Source organism: Odontesthes bonariensis, chromosome 14 (assembly GCF_027942865.1).
Source record: "Odontesthes bonariensis isolate fOdoBon6 chromosome 14, fOdoBon6.hap1, whole genome shotgun sequence".
Lineage (NCBI taxonomy): Eukaryota > Metazoa > Chordata > Actinopteri > Atheriniformes > Atherinopsidae > Odontesthes > Odontesthes bonariensis.
In genome coordinates this window covers 27109972-27130645 of record NC_134519.1, presented here as the reverse complement: position 1 = coordinate 27130645, position 20674 = coordinate 27109972, and the positions used below count along the sequence as shown (strand labels likewise).

Sequence of the window (20674 nt, the reverse complement as noted above, 5' to 3'; positions counted from 1 at the left end):
CCCATGCTCCCTGGGCGCTGTGAATGGCTGCCCACTGCTCCAGGTTGGCACCTGTCTCTATGAGTGTGTGACCATGTGCATGTGTGTGTCAACAGGTGCCAACCTGCATGGGTTAAAAGTGGAGGACAAATTTCATGTGTATGCATGACAATAAAATCTGATCTTAATCTTAGTAACCAAACGCTCACGAGACGTTAACGTGTAAGATGTTGGCAAAGCTTGTTGCAATAACATGGATTTAGTTATCGATTTTAATGCCTAACCAAGATGTTTTCCTAATCTTAACGACATTTTACTTTTTAACACCTAACTTTAGCCAAGTAGTTATGTCGTCTAAGGTAGTAGGCTACAGTAGTTGAATAAAGGAAATCAAATAAGAAATCCTCATATGGTTTGTGTTTATCGCTGGTAACCTGAATTATGTTTTCCTGTTGCTTTTTAGCATTCGCATCCCTATTGCGTCGATGATATGCATGTCTGCAGTCCCTGTGTGTTGATAATAGGTGCTTAAAGTGTACCCCATGCATGAAAACTGGCTTGAGGGGAGCCGGTGTGAGTTAGGAGTGTTGGCTCTCACATCTTGTGCTTCAACGGTTGTTGAGTGCAATTTCTTTCCAAATCTGCACGGTAGCTCCAAACTATAGCTCAGCTCCATTAGGACACACCCCACGGAAGAGAGGAGCAGAGTTGAGAGCAGACCGTCCACCCCCACCCTAAAATCAATTGTTGTGAAAAGTGCTGTAAATTCAAAGGTTTGTTTCAAAGGTTGGTTTCAGAGGAAGGTGTCGTACTGTCTTTCTGTGTTGTTCAGACCAAAGGCATTTCATTAAGACTTTAGGGAATTGTTTCAACTTGTAAAATTAAGGCATAATACTTAATAATGTTAATTGATTAATAATTGAAATAATTAATTGTCTTTTACACCATAGCACATTTCCCAGGGGACGTCTCTCTGCCTCCCTCTGGCGGCCGCTCCACCTGCTTGCCTGAATAATATGCTCCAAACCTGGCGTATGACAAAGACAAACGTAGGAACCTGTGCAACTGGGCTGATAGATGTTTGCTCAGGAGGGAGTGAGGGGCACTCCCTCCACCTCCAACCCAGCCCGTGGGGAGATCACTCCGCTCACTCTAGGACGCTCCTAGCACACTTTACAGAGGGAAAGGGAGAGAGAGAGAGAGAGAGAGAGAGAGAGAGAGGGAGATGCAGGTATTAAGTGGAGGTGGGGAGGGACGCGCACAAACTGCTGTCCGCCGGGACACAGAGAGGACTTGGGGGGATGTGTAGCACCGCCGATGGCTTTCTTTCTTCCTCTACCGTTAATCCAAACGGAGACGCAGGTGTAGCCTCTTCACCGTCCACCCAAATACTACCTATCTCAGTTTTCCACGCGCCGCGCCTTTTCCTTTTAAAGACAGCACGAGGGTATTTTTACGCGCCGGAGCGGGAAGAATAACAACACCATGATAAACGAATCGCAGTGCGTCTCTTTTGTGCGCCGCGTGCCGTGATGCCGGGTCTGCAGCCAGCACAGATGACTTAAACCACACACAGAGCTCATCCCCTAAAGAGAAGACTTATTGATAACCATGGCTGACCAGGTAAGGAGACGTACATCTTCCACGTCCCTCATAAAACCACCTCGTGCGCGCGGCACAATAGCCAATAACGCGCTCATATTAACGCACACAGGTAGCCAAAATCAAATAATTATTTCTCTGCACCACACTATGGTTTTTATGCCAATTACAATCTCTATGTGAGAATCCAGATCGTTCTGTGGGACATGCCTTCTTCTTCTTCGCCTTCCACCCCGTTGAATGGACCACCAGACTGTCTCTGTAACTCAATGGTGATTTTAAGTATTCCTACTCTTATTTTTACTCACTCCATATTGGATTTTTGTCAGAGCTCATCATTTTTACCCACCAGCTTTTGCTGGGATATTGTTTTCATGTGGGTGTGTGTGTGTGTGTGTGTTCGTGTAGCCTTAGTGATCGGTTAGGTTCACAGTGAAAGAGGTGGCAGATCATTAGGAGTTTTTCTACATAAAATTTGAAACGAATCACCTCCTGATGAGTTGTTTAGTCATGGTTTTAAAGTAGTCGATAAAGTACTGTAGACATAGACCAAGGTGTAGCTGGCGAAGAAGCAGCAGTGCCAATGTAACTGAGTTGTAAAGATGACAGAATAAGAAAACATTGCCTGTAAGTATGAATTTTGTATTGCGCACCGTTGTTTGCCCCAGTTTCTCGACATCCTGCCGAGAAGCAGATTAACCCCTGACACACTGGCTCAGCCCGCCGCCGGTCACGGTTTCCCGTCCCTTTTGTGCGTGTATGGGTCGCGCGCAAGCTTAATTGATTAGCTCCTTCAATTAAATTAATTGTGCCACCTCGCTGATCCTGCTGGAGTGATGAGCGTGTGCGCGAGACATAAACACCCGTGAAAAAGTGGCACAAGCAGCCACACCTTTTGTGCTTGTTCTTAAAAGACACCGCGACGCTATAGGGCACACTTCACAACTCGGCCCAGTTTTGTACCATACAACAATATTCTGGACGTCAAATGACAGCTTTTTTTTTTTTTAGCTAATACTGTAGCCTACTTTGGAATAATAGGCTAAACTACATATGGCTTGAGTTGTATAAATAACCACTATAACCCACCATCCAATCATACACCACCCAACACTACATTTTATTCACTCAGCTATGCTAAACCATGTTGTAAACAGCAGTACACTTCACAGCATTATACTGTTTATTATACTGTACCACAATGTGGCATGATTACATTTTACTACAGTCTGCTGTGGGTCAGTACCCAACACTCTTTTGTTATTCTCTGTGCCATGTGACAGTATACTACCCAGCACTATTAGGCACACAGCAGTGATAACATACCCTATAGTTTCCAATATAACCTATAACTTCACAACACTACACTGTGCACCATACTATACAATAGTGTACATGACACTGCACTGTTGTTTATGGTGCTATATAAAAAATACTATACAGCACTTTAGTGTCTTGAATTTTGATTGTATTACAGACAGTAATACACTACAGAGCACTATAAATCGTCATACTTTATTATGCTTTATAGCAGTAGCCCACACCACACAACACATTGTTTTACACAGTTATTTCAAACAATACTGTTAAATGCTGTTATCATAAAAACCTATACTACACAACAATTTTTTTAGACTCTAAAGAAATGCATGTTAGGCTGATTGGCCATTCTAAATTGGCTGTAGGTGTGAGCGTGCAGGGCTGTCTGTGGTCTTTGCGTTGGCCTTGTGATGGATAGGCACCCTGTTCAGGGTGTACTCTGCCTCTCACTCAGTGTCAGCAGGTATAGGCTCCACTGTCCCACGACTCGGTAAAGACCTAGATAGGTATATTTGATTGATGGAAAGAAGAATTGACTATATGGCAGTCGTCAGCGAAAGCCTCCCCCTGCACGGGGAATCCTGCGCAGTGGAGGTTGAATAATTTTTGGTGGCATGTCTGTACATGTCAGTGCGAGATATATATGTGAAGCATACATTTATTTTACTAGATTCCAGTCTCATATGTTGTTCAACGATGTCATATGTGTCATATGATGTATGGACAATAATACACAAACGTACACTACAGCACAGCTCAGTGCTAAACTACATTGCTTTACACTGTATAGTATTATACTATTAAACTGTATACTAAGAATTAGTACAGTACATCGCATTTCTCTGCATAATTTTGTACTATTCTAATTTACACTATTGTACATACTATACTATAACATTGTGTGCATGATCCAAACCTTTATTGGCTTGGCTTGTACTGTTATAGTACAATTATTATACTATTACTACTATTAAAGACTACAATACAAACACACAACATACTGATATTGTAAACTATTTTAAATTTGATCAAATTTGATCAAATCAAATTTATATTTATAGCACATTTCATGTACAAACAGTTCAAAGTGCTTTACATAAAATAAAAGCATTGCAGCAGGGAGTGCAAGAAGCATTAAAAATACATAAAAGAATATAAAGAGAAACAAATAAAATAATTTAAATGAATTTAAAAACAGGCAACAGTCTAGATAAGTATTTATATGATACACTATGCTATACTGTGCTCTACTATACACATATACTCATAAAATATATTGTGATTACATATATCTTATATACAGTACGCAATATTACAATAGGCATACTCATTAATTCTATACATTTTTTAATCCATTAAGATCCGAGGCACCTTATGTACAGGGCATACTTGGCATATGTTTTATCAGGTCTTAAAGGGTTAAAGGGTACCAGGAAAAAACAACAAAACCAAAGCCATACGCATACTGTGCCACGTGGGACCAAGTTCCCACTTTATTTACACCTGTGCAATCAATCATTCTAATTCTTACAGGCTTGTGGTATGCAATTTTGCTAGGACTGTGTGTGATGATGTGTTATGCTTAAGGTAAAGTGGGGAACTTTCCTTGATGGTTATACTGAACTCGTTATTATTATTTTCTAGTGTGTCCTGTTTTTGTGTCACACGCCTTTAAGTGCCAATAGCGTAGATAGCTTTGACACAGGCAGACTCTAAACCTCAGATGCCCAGCGGTGCTGCTGGAGCTAGATTAATTGCTGCTTTAATATTGATGAGGGTCATATATGGTTGACCTGCTGCGGTTGCAAAATGCTCAGTTTTCCAAGTCAAACTATCGCTGTGGAGAAAATGTCTGTCTGGCAGCCCTCTGTGCTGATTTCATTTCTGAAATAACAAAGAATGGAGAAAAATACTGCATTGTTTTGACCTCCTTTCTTGTGAATTCAAGCTGCATGCATTATGTACCCTGCTCAGTATAGAGCCACCTGACCATACTTATGTCCCCATTACACACAGCTGCAAGCTCTTTCCTTCTCTCACTGCATTGTTTTTCTGATATACATACCTCCTCTTCTTTTTCCCAGGTCTCCACCTCATTTACTCAATCCGTATCAACCTGCTGTCTCTTACAATTCTTGAACGGCTCCCCCCCTGCCTGTGTGTCTCCCTCAACTCATTACCCCACAACCCCACTTCACCACCTCCTGTCTTCTCTCTTAATATCTTTTGACCCTGTTTTATCATCATCAGCAGCACCTCTCCCTCTCACGCTGCCACCTCATCTGTCTCACATCCATTGTTATCAACTCCCTCTTCTTTACACATTGGCGCAAACAGTGGAGACATCCCTCCTCACCACTTTCAAGTGGTAACATTTACTACAACAGACTGTGTTAATCTGCCACACAGGTAGATCTGCAGCCTGTTTGTACTGCAGGCTTGCAATGCAACCATTTTAAATGCTGTTTTTAATATATTTTTTTAAATTCTCCCCAGCAAAACTGTCTGTTTTTAAGCCCTCTGGACTTACACTTTTCTTTTGTCTGTTTCAATTTGATTCTAGTACAGTATGTTTCTCACCACGGCACCGCCCCTTAGGCGAGGGAGCACACCCCTGCCTGTCAAACACCAGCTGCGGAGGGAGGAGGCCGTGTCCGAGGACTGCGACTGGATCCCTGGCTTGGACGAACCTAAGACGTTGCCTATCAGTGACACAGGACTGCCTCGGGATGATTCTTTTAGCCAGTCGGCAGCAGCCCAGCCGGCTTACCACAGCCATGGCGGGGCACTTAGGATAGTGCTACTGGGACAGAATGGCGTGGGCAAGTCGTCACTTGCCCTGTCCCTGGCTGGACAGTCGGACAGATCCCTCTCTATAGACTCTGAGACACAAGCTTGCGGTAATAACCTGAACAGGGAGTGGAAGACCTTTTTTTAAAAAATCTTTAAGGTTTAGCTTTATAAAAACCCTCACTTAAATGCATCTTCTCAAAATCAGTTCTCCCAAACTCTCCTTTAAAATGCTCATTTTCTTTCTCAGTAGTGAACTCTAAAGAAAAACAATTGGCAAATAAATGACCAACTGACTCGACAAAGAGATGAAAAGATGGTTACCATAATTTATAGGCTCAAGTGCTGTGTAGGCTACAGAAAAATGATGTAACTCATGCTAACGCTGCATATGGGGGTCCTCCCCCAGAAAATTTTGCAATTTCCTGCATTTTTACAAAATTGTGTCCCGTTTCAGCTCAATACAGAACCGCACTTTTGTTTCTAAATACGGGACGATTCCGTATTTCAAGGGACTGTTGGCAACCCTTCAGTGGTGCTCTGTCTGAATCAAATCCACCCCTTAATAAAGCCTATAAAACTACTACAGCAACGTGATTCATAAAATCATCAATGACATCATATTACAATATTATTAAATAAAATGTTCAAATCTACTTGTGAAAAATTAATGCAGCAGGGAACACACGATGTGCAGACATTACAAGCGCTTTATTGAACCGTAAGCCAGGGGTATCGTTCGTAATTTGCTGATTGAAAGTGGCGTACAAATCCTTTACCGGCTTGTGTCAGGTTCGCTAACTTCGGAGTTAGCCGACCTTTCTTTAGGATGTCCAGCTTCTCAGTAAAAGTCCTCCGGGCAAATGGCTGCAACAATAAATTTGCCACCAAATCAACTTCTCCTCCTCCTTCAGCCATTGATGTTTTGTATAAAACGGAAATCACACGTCATGTCAAAATCTACCCAATCATCGAATGTGATTAAAATGACGTTTCCATATGTCTGCTTGGAGCCAATCAGACCACCTACGCCTGCAATGGGCTGTTGGGGGCCGTCAGAGACAGTCTAATAACATTGGTTCGGGGTTCGCTACGCTGTCTTCTACATTCTAGATGTAGTTAGGGCCAGCAGACCCGATTGTTCTGGCCTCCCGGCAAATTTGTTTGCCTGGCAACCAATGATAGCTGAAATATATGTCAATATGAAAATACACGTCTGGCAGCAGCGCAGCCAGGGGAAAGGAAACGGACAGACAATAAAATAGTAAGATATGAAATTAAACAAAATAATAATTAAGAAAATCACAAACAGATGTTCATTTTACTTTGTTTAAGATATTGTTTAGGCCAGCAGAGAAGGCCTTGCAGGCCCTGACGGCCCACCACTGCCCTTTTCACACTGCCTGCTTTTTGTAAGGTACAGAGGCAGAATGTGTGTGCAAGAAACAGCAGACATGGGGTACACACCCCCGTAGACATCAGTGGTACTGTCAAATGAAAATAACACACTTATTCAGTGATAATGTGCCTCTTTTTGGTCAGGTAGCTATGCCACAACAGCCTAACGGGGGTGGGGGCGGGGGGTCCTTTTCTGTGCCATATAGTGTGATTTGAATGAAAAGGGCTTCTATTTCCCCTTTGGGCATTAAAGCTGCTAAAAAAGATCTTTCCTTTCCCCTCCCCTGTGGCCTCTGTCAGTCAATGGGTTGGTGTGTCACACCGCTGTCTGTAACATCAGGGATAATCAACTCTGGTCCTCAACTCTTCAGCCAGCTTGATCAATCACTGTCACCAAAAGGTGACTGCTTTGCCTAATGCATAGAGCTGACCTGCCCCTGTCTCACCAAAACAGCATTCATCATGGCCTCTGTTGTACGCATGGATTCATCATCATAAGATGGTTGTATCCACACTAGAACTTTCACCCCAGGAGTTTCACATTTCCCCATAATGCTGCTCTCATTGTGTCTGGAAAAAACTCTTTTCAACACCTGTTTAATTTACACAATTTATTTTTATATTTTTGCACTAGCACTGAATTACACAAGATGATTTTTTTTTAGTTTTTTTGGATTTACCTTAGAAACGTGGTTCAAAGCAAATAAAGAGTATTTTCAAAGGGTGAAATGATCATGAGGTTTAGTTCAGTGCATAATACCAGGTTAATCGTATTACACGTGCAATGTTTTGAAGATATTCACGTTGTGAATAATTTTTTTTCTTTTTGATATGAAAGAAATTATTTAGAAACAGCAATGTCAGAAATCCAGGGAGTGACATCCAAGCTCATTAGAATGCAATGAGGAATGAGGTAAAAAATATTTCTGGTTTTGGTTTTCCTCTATCGGGGCTTTTTTGACAGTAACAGAAATAAACAAAATCAGCAGCTTTCTCCTTTAAAACTATATAAATATAAATATGTCCACAAAAGAAAGTCTTCAAGCCAGAGTTATTTAAACATCCCCGCAGACACTAAGTTAACGTTTCAGGAGTAGGTCAAGGACATTTTGATGATTTAAATGAATCTGTTAACGCTCTGAGGCAGTGCCTGAAACTGCAGATACTTTAGCAAATATTGTCATTTTTTTCAGCTTCGCAAATGTATACTGCCACATTTTTGCAAAGTAAAGTATACTCTTATAATATAATGCTCTTTGTGCTGATGAGTGTCTTACGGGTATTTGGTTGCAGGTGAGGGCTACGAGTGCAAAGTGACAGTGGATGACGAGGACAGTAAAATAATCGTTTTTGACAACTGGAAACAGGTGAGTGACAGCCTGTCATTTTGTCCCGTTTATTTTTTTCTACTGAGTTTGATTCCTTGTTATCACACTCAGTTGGCCTACACGACGTTGTGTTTTATGTTTGGTATGGTCAAAGTTATATGCTGTATCTGGATACAACGCGATATTTAAACTTATTCCCATCTTCAGTCTTAAGCGCAGAGACACTCCAGCACGTTTACTTTTGAACAAGTGACAAAATCTTCTTAAAGTTTATGCTTAGGGTTACTGCACGCTTCAAAATTGCCATCCCAATACCTGATGTGCCGGGCACTTTGGTGTCATTGCAGTTGGGCGTGTGTCCCCGTTTTTTTTTAATCTGAGGCGGACTACACGAGTGTCAAGTTAAATAAATGAGGTGCTGAAAAGAAGAGTGTGCTAGCTTGGAACTGTGTAGTTATGTTTATTTATGAATCATATACTTCCTGTGCAACTACTTCTTCAACTATCCATCAGCTTTGTTTTTTGTTTTGGTCTCACTGCCTGTTTAATTACAGTTTCACTTAATGCGTGTTTAGGCTTAGGCAACAGTTATTTCCTGGTTAGGGTTAGGCACTAAAACTACACTGACTGGTTGGGTTGAATACAGCATTTTACTATCTTTACCTGCTGGATTGAAAACTAACACAAAAGGTGTCCCTCAGTGTTGCGTCAAGGAGCCCTGACAAATGGTCAGTGAGTTTGCGAGTAAAAAACAGGCTGGATAATTCTGTCGCCAGGCACAGTTAGAGTGGCTAAATATGCATCTGCTTGAAGACAAACAAGTGTCAACTATCTGCCTCCTTGTCTGTAAAAATGTAATAATAGATGAACACGAAGGAGTGCTCTATTTCAAAAAGGCTCAGGGATGATATAAGGGTACCTGGGTGGAAAACATCAATGTGGACACTGGCGGGGGGGGGGGGGGGGGGATACAGAACTGATTAGTGATCCTCATGTTGAAGTTTCCAAGGTTTTCCTATTGTCAAAATTCCTTTCCTGTGCTGAATGAAATGGAAAAGGCCATTAGTTCAATTCCCTTGATGCGCAGATTATTTATATTTTCAAGTTAAAAAAGTGTGTTCATATTTCTGTTTTTTTTGTGTATATGTGCATGTGTGTGTGGCCTGAACAGCACAGAGAATTTTCCAAGAGCAGCTTTTTTTTGGCAAAACCCTAATTTTTTTTTCAATTTAATTCTAATGCTAACAATTTTTTTTCTGTTCTGATGCTAGAACTTACTCAGGTTTTTGAGCAGAACAGTGCGAGAGAGTTAAAGGGCACATGTTATGCCCTTTTGTCAGAAGCAGCAAACATTTCCTGAGATCTTAATCAAATGCTTTGGTGAAAATAAAACAGGCACTAAAGTACTTGCATCCCTTCGATAGGCACAATCTTGTTCAAGTCAGCTGTCGAATTGGTCCAATTTATTAAAACATGCAGCACAGAAGGTAACGGCCGCTGGCCAGTTAACAGACACCGCTGAGATCATTCAGATACGTGGAATTCAACCTGCCTGAGCCAATTTTACCACTTGGTTTAGATATATAATGCTAAATAAATTTTTTATATTATATTATATTATAGTTTTAAGTGTAACAGCTTTACTGGTGCTGCACTTATAGAGAAAAATTAAATATGGGATATAAAAATTCAAAAAGTTTAACTGATAAAAAAAATTTAAGAGCACACATTAGATTTTATTGTTGGGATACGAACCAAAAGCAATAGCAGCAAAAGAGTGTCAACTACTCTCTCTTCCAAGGGGGACCGAATGCTGTATCATATGAAGTTGAAACTGGGCTTGGATAACAAGAAAGGGGGCTGAAAGAACCTAGGGAAGTGACAAATTTAAGTTTGCAAATTTGAATGACTTGCTGAACGTCAAATAGTTTTAAATATATGTGGACACAAAACAAAATGCAAGGGCTGTACCTTTCCCGAGTTTTTGAGTCAGTGGTGATGTCAAACACCCAAATATATGCTCTCAAGTGCAGGAAAAAAGTCATTTTCCCATAATATACATCCTGTGAGATGAACCTGTGGGGATGATTTTTATAGCAGAAGAAAAATTGAGACACAGCAGACGGCTGATGAGAGCAGTGAGAGCTTGTCAAAATGAATCTTATGACACTGAGAACATTATGCAGAATCTAACCGTATGCTGTTATTTATGGACATTAATGATATGATGGAACAGCAGAGCTCTCTAATTACTCTGTATTGTGGAAGTATCCAGATGTCCACCGGCCCAGCAGGGGCCCTCTTCTTAAGGTTAAATTATTCACATGCAGCTACATTTAAGAACTCCACAGAAAACTCGCTCATTCCTCACCCGCAGCTTTGCTGCCCTTCCTTCCTGCAGCCGTCATTACTTTCAAATCTCCCCCATCCATCCACTCAATTACTTTCTTCTTTTTTTGCGCTTGCTTGCCTCATACCTCTGGTAAAATCTCGCTGAAAGTTAATTACATTTGTGCATGTCAATGTAAGGCGCGGCATTTAGGCTGAAGCAAACAGACGTCGTTCTGTGGGAAGCTTGGACCGACTCCAAGACCGTCAGCAGTTGTGGGAGGGGGCAAAGAGGACTGGACAGCGTCCCGCTCAGCAATTTGTGCTCATGTGTTTGTGCTTTTTTTTTTTATCAGTTATGCCCATAGCTTAAGGACATGTACACATGAAATCCAAACACACGCACAAAGTCAGGTGCAGAAACAGATGTCATCAAGCTGTCTAACACGTGCCCTGGCCTTGAACTGGCGCAGCATTTACCGCCTACACTTGCAGCCCCAAGAGGCAGGGCTTCTGGCCTTGTAGCGAGCTGCGAGTGTTCTCCGTGGGGCAACCCAACCTACACCCGAGTTGCCATAGTAACATGCCCAGACACACACATACAGAGCTGAATTAATCACTCATTCGTGCATAAGATGGAGCTTTAAACAGTCAGCATCTGACACTGCTGGCTGTGGGGCATCGCTCGTTCTCTCTGACCGGCACCATCAGCACATTGCCCTGCAATACAAACTGTGAGAGAAAAAAAAACAAAAAAAAACTCTTACACTTGCTTTGAACCGCAGCAGATCGAGACAAAAAAAAAAGTCAAGCTGGTGCAGTAAATTTTCCCAACTGCAGCCTAGGGAGCTGTGCACAACTAACCACAGGTGGAAACTTACTGTGAGTGCAGGGTCTTGTAAATACTGTAAATACAGAGACTGCGCCAACAGATATGTGTGTATGTGTGCTCATGCTTGACCGGCGTGTGGACAAACGTGTTAAATACGGCAGCATACGGCACACGTGCACAGAAGGGAGCGTCTGCTCAGCCAGACACTGTGGTGTTCTGAGTGTTATGAATGACACGAGGGGTAGGATGCTTTAAATAAGTTATCCATGCTCCCAGAATAGCAACACTGACACACTTGGCCTTGACCTAGTCAGCCGTGTTTGTCCTCTGCTTCAGACTGACTTTGGTATTTTCATATGTCTCTTACATAGCTAGTTTGCTTCTAGGCGTCCAAATAGGTGTCGTCTCTCTTCTTTCTAATGTGTTTGTCTCAGTGTTCATACATCTCTGAATTTGTTTCAAGCTTGAATCAGTCTAAGACTCTCCATTATTATTTAGTAGCTCATAATTGAAATATTTATCACAGACAGCGGAACTGTGCTGCCTCAGACCAAAAGGAAATGCAAGGCGGTGAGGTTTTTATCTGTGTGCATCTGTATGCACTCAGGAGGAGTTGCTGCTGACCTTTAAAGAACGGATGGTTTATTGTGTTAAAGCCAGTCAGAAAAAAGAGCCAGGATGTAATTTGGTGGAAGATAATTGCTGCCCGACTACATTTTGTTGCTAAAATTGGAGGGAAGAAAAATGTCAGTCAGCCAGTTCTTGGAACAGATTTGGATTATGGCGTTGACTCATGTCCAGTAAAAGGAAATCCCACAACGTTTTTTCTCTTTCCTGTTTCGCTGTTGGGCAGTCTTATGAGAGATGTTCCGCACTATTTCCAGTTCCTGATTTGTTGCCTTAATCCAAAAAGTTATTATACTCGAGCAGTTTTGTCTGTTTTGTTCTGCCTCCCATACACGAGAAAACTTTAATAAACTTGGAAAAGATTTTTAAAAGGCCTAAAGTCTAAAGAAATGAGTTCTAGGTCACAGACTTAAGATTTTTGCCAGACTCGAGATGTTGCAGGGTCACTGTTTGCAAGACCACAACTAGATTTTTCTGCGATTATTTCCCAAATTGCACCTGGTGGAAATTCTTAACAACAATGACGTTGACAGATAAGCAGCTTTTAGCCACAGCCGCATATTTAAGTGCAGTGAAACGTCGTAGAATCGTTTGCGCTGTTGCCATAATGCAATTACTAGCTCCTTGTTTTGTATGGTCCAGTTGAACCGTGCTTTTTTTTTTTTTGCCTCATCGCCATGGTCACTCTCAGTTACAGCTTCCCCTACAGTGCACGTTTTGGTTAAAAAAATTGTGTCTCTGAACGACACAATTTGCATAAAACGAGACCAAAGACCTGTGATAATATGAAACATGTTTGATCAAGTAACAACCCAAGATGTGAGAAAAACTCACATGCTAAATCTGGATTCAGCATTATGAACACCTTGCACCAGAGGACCACACCTCGTGTAAGAGTCTTCACGGTTTCATTCTGACACTGGAGAACTGTCTACAACTCGAAAAACCATGTAGTGTAGCCAGCTTAGCCAGCTTTCTACAACGGGAGTCAATCTGCTGCAGAAAACTCAGTGTGAACTAACATAAAGTAAGTAGAATAGCTCAAGCAAAATAATGATGTAAAAATCTACAGTGTTAATGTCTTGAAATATTAGCATCTTTACCAATCTGTGAAACGCACATTCGTCTTTGTGGAAATCTACTATGTTGAATTGACCAACTAAATGCATCGAAACCCAGATACTGACTGAAAGTTAGGTGATGTGTATCCCAAAGATGACAACATTTGTGCAACAGTACATCATTGTGTCAGAGTAAGAAATCATGTATTTATCCTCTACATGGAGGCCAAAGGTCAGCCAGAACAGCATCCCTGAAATGGGTAGAGATTTGGAGATTTGCTAATGTGCAGTCCAAAGGCTGAACATGCCGACATATTAAAGCTTGAATCTGGGTCATTTCGGCACATTCGCTATGATGCCATGATTTTGTGTTGGTGATGTGCGTGTGTGTGTGTGTGTGTGTGGCACGGTTGTTAGGGATGCCGTGCAGAAGTCTACATGGTGCAACACTGTATGGTGCACTAGGCTGCGCTGTGATGGGATGTCAGATGATGTGGTCGTTCCTGGTGTCGGTGCTATTTACATGTTTGTTTTTGTTTCCTTTTTTAAGAGAAGAATGTAAATTTTGTGTTTTGCCATTTTCATTTCTCAGAATTATAACGTGCGTGTTTTTGCCTATCCGGGGCCGGCTAGGTGACCTCACTAATACATTTCCTCTGGGAAGGGTTGTCCCTTTGCAGCAGAGAGTGTGTGTGTGTGTGTGTGTGGGGGGGGGGGGGGGGGGGGGGGGCAGCAAACCTACGATGTCCCTTTGCCACATAGCAAGGCTTGGCTCTGTCTCCTCTTCCGTTTTTTGATCCTCTCTCTCCATGCGTCATTCCCTGCCCTTTTTTCATTCCCTCCATTTATCACTCCTGCATCTTTATTGATCTGCCTGCTCTTTCATTCTGCTCTGACAGCCAGTCAGACAAACGGATAGAACACAAGCCAAAGAGGCAGATGTGTGCAAAGTGCATGTGTTTGCTTTTGATAAAGCCAAATGGTTTCGAAAGCCTCTATGTATTTATCTGTGCATGCGAGCGAGTGTTTGTGCAAGCAGGTGGGGATGTGTTTGACCTCTTGTTTCTATGAAAAGACCCTAAGCCGCTTTGCTGATATATCTTGTTTTGCAGAGCAAACGACTTTTGAGTCAATAGCTTGCAATTGTGTTGGTTCTTTTTTTTCAGGCAGCGAGGAGCACGTTGCATAGTGACAAATACGTGCTTCCGAAGTATGAAACACTCTTTAAAAGAAAAAAAAAAGGGTCAAATGCGTTTCATATTTGGGGCTGTTTTTCCCCCCACAACTGGAAAGAATAATAGTTTGAGTGCTTGCGCAGCCACAGCGTGTTATGCAAATCATGTCTGATAAGTGATTCATCGTCCCCGCCATTAATGGTTCCTCATGTTGTGTGGGGCTCCAGAGTGCATGCTAATGTAGGTGAGCCATATAAGTCAAATGAGAACTTAGTGGAAAATGGAAATGATTAACTTTTTGAGTTTTTTCTGTGCTTTTGGACAGGCAAACGGTCGATGCTCTTTTCCTTACAATGAACAATAAAGCTGGTCAAGGGGAATTCAACCACATGGTTAAACTTTCAATCATTTATTTCAGCAGAAATATCATTTCATGCGATGCTGCTCAGGAAACACTGGATTCGGACGCAAGATTGCTCAACTGAGAATTAACTTCTTTTTTGTGTTTTGCATCATTGCCCATTGAGTTTTATTGCCTGCGCTTCCTGTTTCAAATCTCCCAACAACATTTGATTGGATTCGATTCATGAGGTCATCTAAAACTTTCTGATATGATGTAGGATTCATAGTTAAATCAATGACTGCAAACTGTCCAGTTCTTCAGACAGCGAAGCAAGCACCAACCATAACATTTCCACTGCCATGCTTTACATTTGCTATAAGCGCTTCTCCTGAAAAGCTTTTGTGTCTTTTGTGTCCACCAAAAATGGCCGCCGTTAGTGTGCCCAAACAAGTCTTTCTTTGATTAGCCAGTCCAGAACGCATTATTCCAAAAGCTTCCCGCCACCTTTCACATCCTGACGCAACAGTCAAGCCCCTCGCCTGCGCCCCGGAGGTGGGGGTTGTGATGGTGACACGGCATTAATGAAATATTGAGTGGAATTTGATTTGTGATTTTAGTAAGCTTTCATCTTCTGTGGCTGAAAAGCGCTCGGGTGGTAATAGCTCATTAGCCCATGCACAGAACAAACACTGCTGATTTGAATATTTGTGGGCCTATAAGTTACATGATTTGAAGCCAAACTAAACGTGTGAGCAGCTCGCATTTTTAATTTCTTCAATCTGGCATCAGCTCGCCGCCTCACCATCTGTTTCCAAAAGTTTACGAGAGAGGTTTTCTGACAAGTGGGCACATTCTCCCATCAAGTGTATGTTTATAGATGCTTCTACCAGCTGACATTTCGAGGCAGATGCTTTTACGATGCAAAAAGCCTTTTCCTGCACTGAAACCCTTTGATGATGGAACAGAGTTTGTGGGCAGACTACGCGCACCAGGCCATGCAGACACACAGTTCCAGAGCAATTTAAGGCTGATGTGGCGAAGTGGACGTGAACACATTTTGAATAAAGCGACAGAATTTAACATGAATCAAAATGTGTTCCATGGGCTAGTATGATGGGGTTTGTTTTTCTATTTTTTCACATTATTAGTTTTTATGACACACTGTGAGAAATTCATATGGATAACGTAATTCTAAGAGGAAAAACTGCTATTTTGAGATCGTTTCTCTTCTTGTAGCACAACACGATAAAAGGCTAATTTAGGGCTTTACCCTATTTTAGCACAGCCTGCATGACCCAGTATACAGGCAGTGCTTCCATAGAAGTTTGGATGTAGAGTGTATGGATGGATGTACTATTCCATCCAGATAAAGCAGGGCTTGCTTGCCTACCTCCTGCATGGTCTGGTCATTTTTTAATTTTTTACCTCTGCGGGATGCGTTGCCCTGAACTCACAGAGTCAATCACTTCCAAAACTTTTCACTTTTTTCCTGTCACCTGCTGTTCTGGTGATGATTCCGGAGGCGAGAGCTTTCAAATGAAATGGATTTCATTCGGTCTCTGCACTGAGTCTCTGCTGAGTGTCTCAGCTTCACATTCGGGAAACGTTTTCTCTGTTGTCGTGGCCGTTTTAGTTGTGGTGAAAACCGGGCTTTTATATGCAGCTGACTTAGGTAGGGGAGTGTCAGTCCAGTCATTGCTACAGACAGGAGTGGAAATCAGGGTAGTCCAGACCCATCTGTTTACACTGCTTTGCAGATTTTTCCAAAATAATTCACATGTGCATTTCTGTGTACGCGTACACACTGTTTTAGTCATGAAAGTCTTTTCATCTGCAAAGTGTACTCGTCCTCTAATATTCTTTTTGGACATCAAGCCCTTTTTTCCTTTAGGGTTCTTGTGCAGGTCTAATTTGTGCAATCTTTCTTATTTTGACACACAATGCTGCCAGAAATACCCGAGGTTCTTTTTTTTGTTTTTTTCTTCTTTTTTTCCCCACAAATGTTCAGCTCTTGAGCTGAATTTACCGGGGTTGGCCAGTCATGTGATATCAACACAAGTAGTAGATGATTGCCAGACCCATGAAAAGTCTCCCTAAATAAGTGAATTGTTATGTCTGTATGTTGCTCTCCCAAGCAATGCTGTCTGTAATTTATTGGATGGGTTTTTATTATCTTCAGTGCATCTTTTCCAAAAGCAGGAAATGAGGAAACCTTAAGTCCCAGGAAGCCTGGTTTGTGAGCCGTTTTTTATTATTATTGATAGCAGATACGTCTTTGGATTTTTGAATATTGTGTTATCGTACAAACCCCATTTCCAGATTTCCTTTCTAAAAATGCAATAAATGCTTAAATCTGTCGTTCTACTTCCACTCCCCTGATGACGAGTGCCACCAGTCTTTTGGATCTTCGCATTGGCGTTTCCCTTTGCTAGAATTAAGAAGCCTTCCTCAAAACAAGGCAAAGTTACTTATAAAAGCAGGAAGATACTCGTGTCATTTTCGCTGTTTCGATCTCTACAAGTGGAGATGTAAGTCAAGTAAAACACAAAATAAATTACCTTGTTAGCCACGCGGGTCCTTTCTTGTGAAATTATTTCAATATTATTCACCATGACTTGAATATTATTGTATGTAGGCCCAGGTTTTGTATTTGTATGTCAGCCCATGTGAATATGGGCGGAGTAGATATTGACAGATGGCCTGCTCTCCGTGAGCAGAGAGGAGCAGCTTAATTGAGAGAAAAAAAATAAAAGGAGAGCAAACCAGAGTTGGCACTGTTGCAAGTTTCTCTGCCTGCATTTGAGAGGCATGTTTACTTGCTCCCAGTGTTTCTCCAGCATGCTCTTGATCGATGCCTTCTCTACATTTGTACTTGTTTGCTTGCAAAGATTAGTGTCCCCCAGCCAGTTTCTTTTCCTCTATGTCTTTGTGTTTTCCTCTCCGTCGCCTCATCCCCCCGTCAGACGGTGACAGGTGGCCAGCACCTCCCACCCTCCACTCTTCTTCTCTCTCTGCCTTTTTTCCTGTGCTCCGCCAAGGCTCTCTCCATGAATTTCCTGCTCCGGGCTCTGATCCGATGGTTGTTGGCTGCGAGAGATGTTATGAATCTTTCAGACGGCTGAAATTATCTGGTGGATTGGAACTTACCGTACCTCTAGGGCCGAGGATGTAGGACAAGGGCATCCACGCAGTCACACATGCAGACACGCACCCAATTTGTGAAGACCTGCTGTTATTACGATGCATCCCACAGGTGCAGACCCCACTGGCGTAGTGGATACCTCCTGTTTGTACCCCACAAATATGGATAAACAAATGCAAACACCTTCTGTTTCACTTACACTCAAGTACACATGAACTCTTCTCTCCAAAGTGTTTGTGGCCTCAGAGTCTTAGTTCTTCTTGAAACACCACTCGGCTGTGTTATAGGTATATATCTGTTAGGATTTTCCTCTGTTTCTGAATAATACAATTGAAAGTGATACATTCAAGCTCACACCAACCATACAATTCCATCAGTTTGCATTTATGTCAGTATAGAATTATCAAAGCTTAAGAGTATTTTTCTGGTAATCCATCCATCCATTTTCTATAGCCGCTTATTCCACTTTAGGGTCGCAGGGGGGCCTATCCCAGCTGTCATTGGGTGAGAGGCAGGGTACATTCCAGACAGGTATCCAGTCCACCATGGGGCTATGTTCTGGTAGTGAAACCAGGAAACTTTTCCTCCTGTGTGTGTTTTAATGACCAGCATTACTTTGGGGTGTCTGGTTTCAGGGTTTCTGTTTCAGAGCAAACATGATACTGGTTTCAGTACATTCACATAAGGCTACAATACAACTTTACAACTTTATCGTTCCAAAAGTCAGAAAATCGGGATATAATGATAAATACTTTCGTTTTGTTTAGGCTGCAAAGATGCTTTTATGTCACATGTCCAATGAAGAGTCGTTCACATATATCTTGAAATAGAGACACTTCTAAACCTCATCAGCAAACCTCGTCTCCTATTTGACCTTATAGTCATCTGACTGGGTGTCTATTGATGGATAAAATGGTAAATGGACTGTACTTGTACAGCGCTTTTCTAGTCTAGCTGACCACTCAAAGCGCTTTCAACACAACATGCCACATTCACCCACACATCATCCAACACGACTTAGTCTATACAGCTACGTTCTTCCTAGTTCCTACTACATTCATACACTGATGGATGCATCGGTAGGCAACGTGGGGTTCAGTGTCTGCCCAAGGACACTTTGACAAGTGACCCGGGGAAGCCGGAGTCGAACCACGACCTTCCAGTTGGTGGGCAACTGCTCTTCCTCGCCGCCCTGATAAAAATGTAAAGATTGAATCTTCAAATATTTTGAATCTTTAAAAAAGCACAGGTGACAAGTTGCTATGTGAAGGTACATGGAAATGAAGATATCCTTTCCATTAGGCGCAGTCACTCTACCTGCCTGTGTGTTGTAATCTAATCTCGTGGCAGCCAACTGTAGAGGGTTTTTAGTGCTAAAAGTCTCTATCGTGCAGTTCAGAGCGAGCAGTTTTCATCAACATGCAGCTAAAAAAGCCTCTCACAAAGAGAGGGCTAAGACCAGGGTCACCATTTCTCAGCACAAAGAGACAGACAAGCTACTTATATTGCTTTTGTTTACATTTGCTTAAAGCAATACTATGTAACATTTCTACCTTAAAATAACAGCTTGAAAAAAATTGTGCAGCTAGAATGAGTTTTAATATTACGATTGGCCTGTCTCCTATGCCCTTCGGGGGTCTGAGTTGGAATAACTGCACTATGTAACTTTGCTGGACCGGCCCGGGAGCTGAGCGGGAAGTACTTCGACTTGCTTTCTGGCACACCTACAGCAAAAACAAATAGACCCCTCTCACGCTCCCAGGTATAAGGCTAAGCTAGCGCAACATTGTCAGTACAATCATCATGGCAGAGGCACCGAAGAAACAGAAGAAGACGTTGACTGATGAAGCAAGGAAGATAAAGAGAGAGGCCGACAAAGCAAGAGACCGGACTAGAGTTGCTCTCGGAACAGCTTTTACTCGTTGGTGAGAGCTGAAAGAAACATTTGGATACAAGTTCTATTCAGAGCTAGCCACCTTTCTGCTGGATTAGTAAGTAGCTTATTTGCTGCCATGGTTTGTGCTGTATTATACTTGCTTGATGTTTCACTGTGTTCGGAAAGTGACTCGCTAGATTGTTATAACTGAGGAAAACTATTTTCCTGTTGTATTCCTGTTGTAAGGGTGTTGTATTTACGACAGTGTCGTAACCGTACATTACCTCCAAGCCTGTAGGGGGAGCTCCATAATGGGCTTTTTGAGAAGTTACATTGTATTGCTTTAAGATTGCATTTGGGTTGCTCCAGTGCGCCACAATTGTGCGATGTTCTAACATCGCACATTGAACCTTTAATGACTGCCCAATGCACATGAGTTTAATCCACAATTCTATTGCATTTTACTCATAAGAACATGAAAGTGACTTCACTAAACCCTTAATCTAGCCAGATTAACAATATATCATTCTTTCTGAACTGCAGTGAAGAAATGGGTCAACAAGTGATCAGCTCTGGCTGATCCCTGCGTACAATTTGTTCAGTTAGCTTCCAACTTGTTTCTCTCAAATGAGCAAACATGCAAGCAAATGCAAAAGTACAGCATTAAAAGTCTTTCCATAACCCAATTTTCCACCCATAAACCACCTTCGGTCCGATAAAGATTCGGCTGACTGAATCGGGAAAAGTGAGCTGGAGAGAACAGAGATGCTTCCAGGCAGTTACTGTACACCCTGCTGTTTCTTGCCAGAGCCACTTGAGCTAATTGAGCCTCTGTGACAGGAAGCCCTGACGGGCTGTTAGTGGTCATTGGTA

At 42.0% G+C, this 20674-nt stretch overlaps 1 protein-coding gene across 1 annotated transcript in view; it reads left to right on the top strand.

Moving 5' to 3' along the window:
* Nucleotides 1-1040: 1040 nt before the first annotated feature.
* rem2 (RAS (RAD and GEM)-like GTP binding 2) overlaps nt 1041-20674 on the top strand; it is a 35293-nt gene continuing 15659 nt past the window's right edge. Inside the window, exons 1-3 of the mRNA XM_075482343.1 lie at nt 1041-1602; nt 5465-5801; nt 8383-8456. Coding sequence (XP_075338458.1) covers nt 1591-1602; nt 5465-5801; nt 8383-8456 — 423 coding nt within the window. The 5' untranslated portion in view covers nt 1041-1590. The remainder of the gene's footprint in view (nt 1603-5464; nt 5802-8382; nt 8457-20674) is intronic.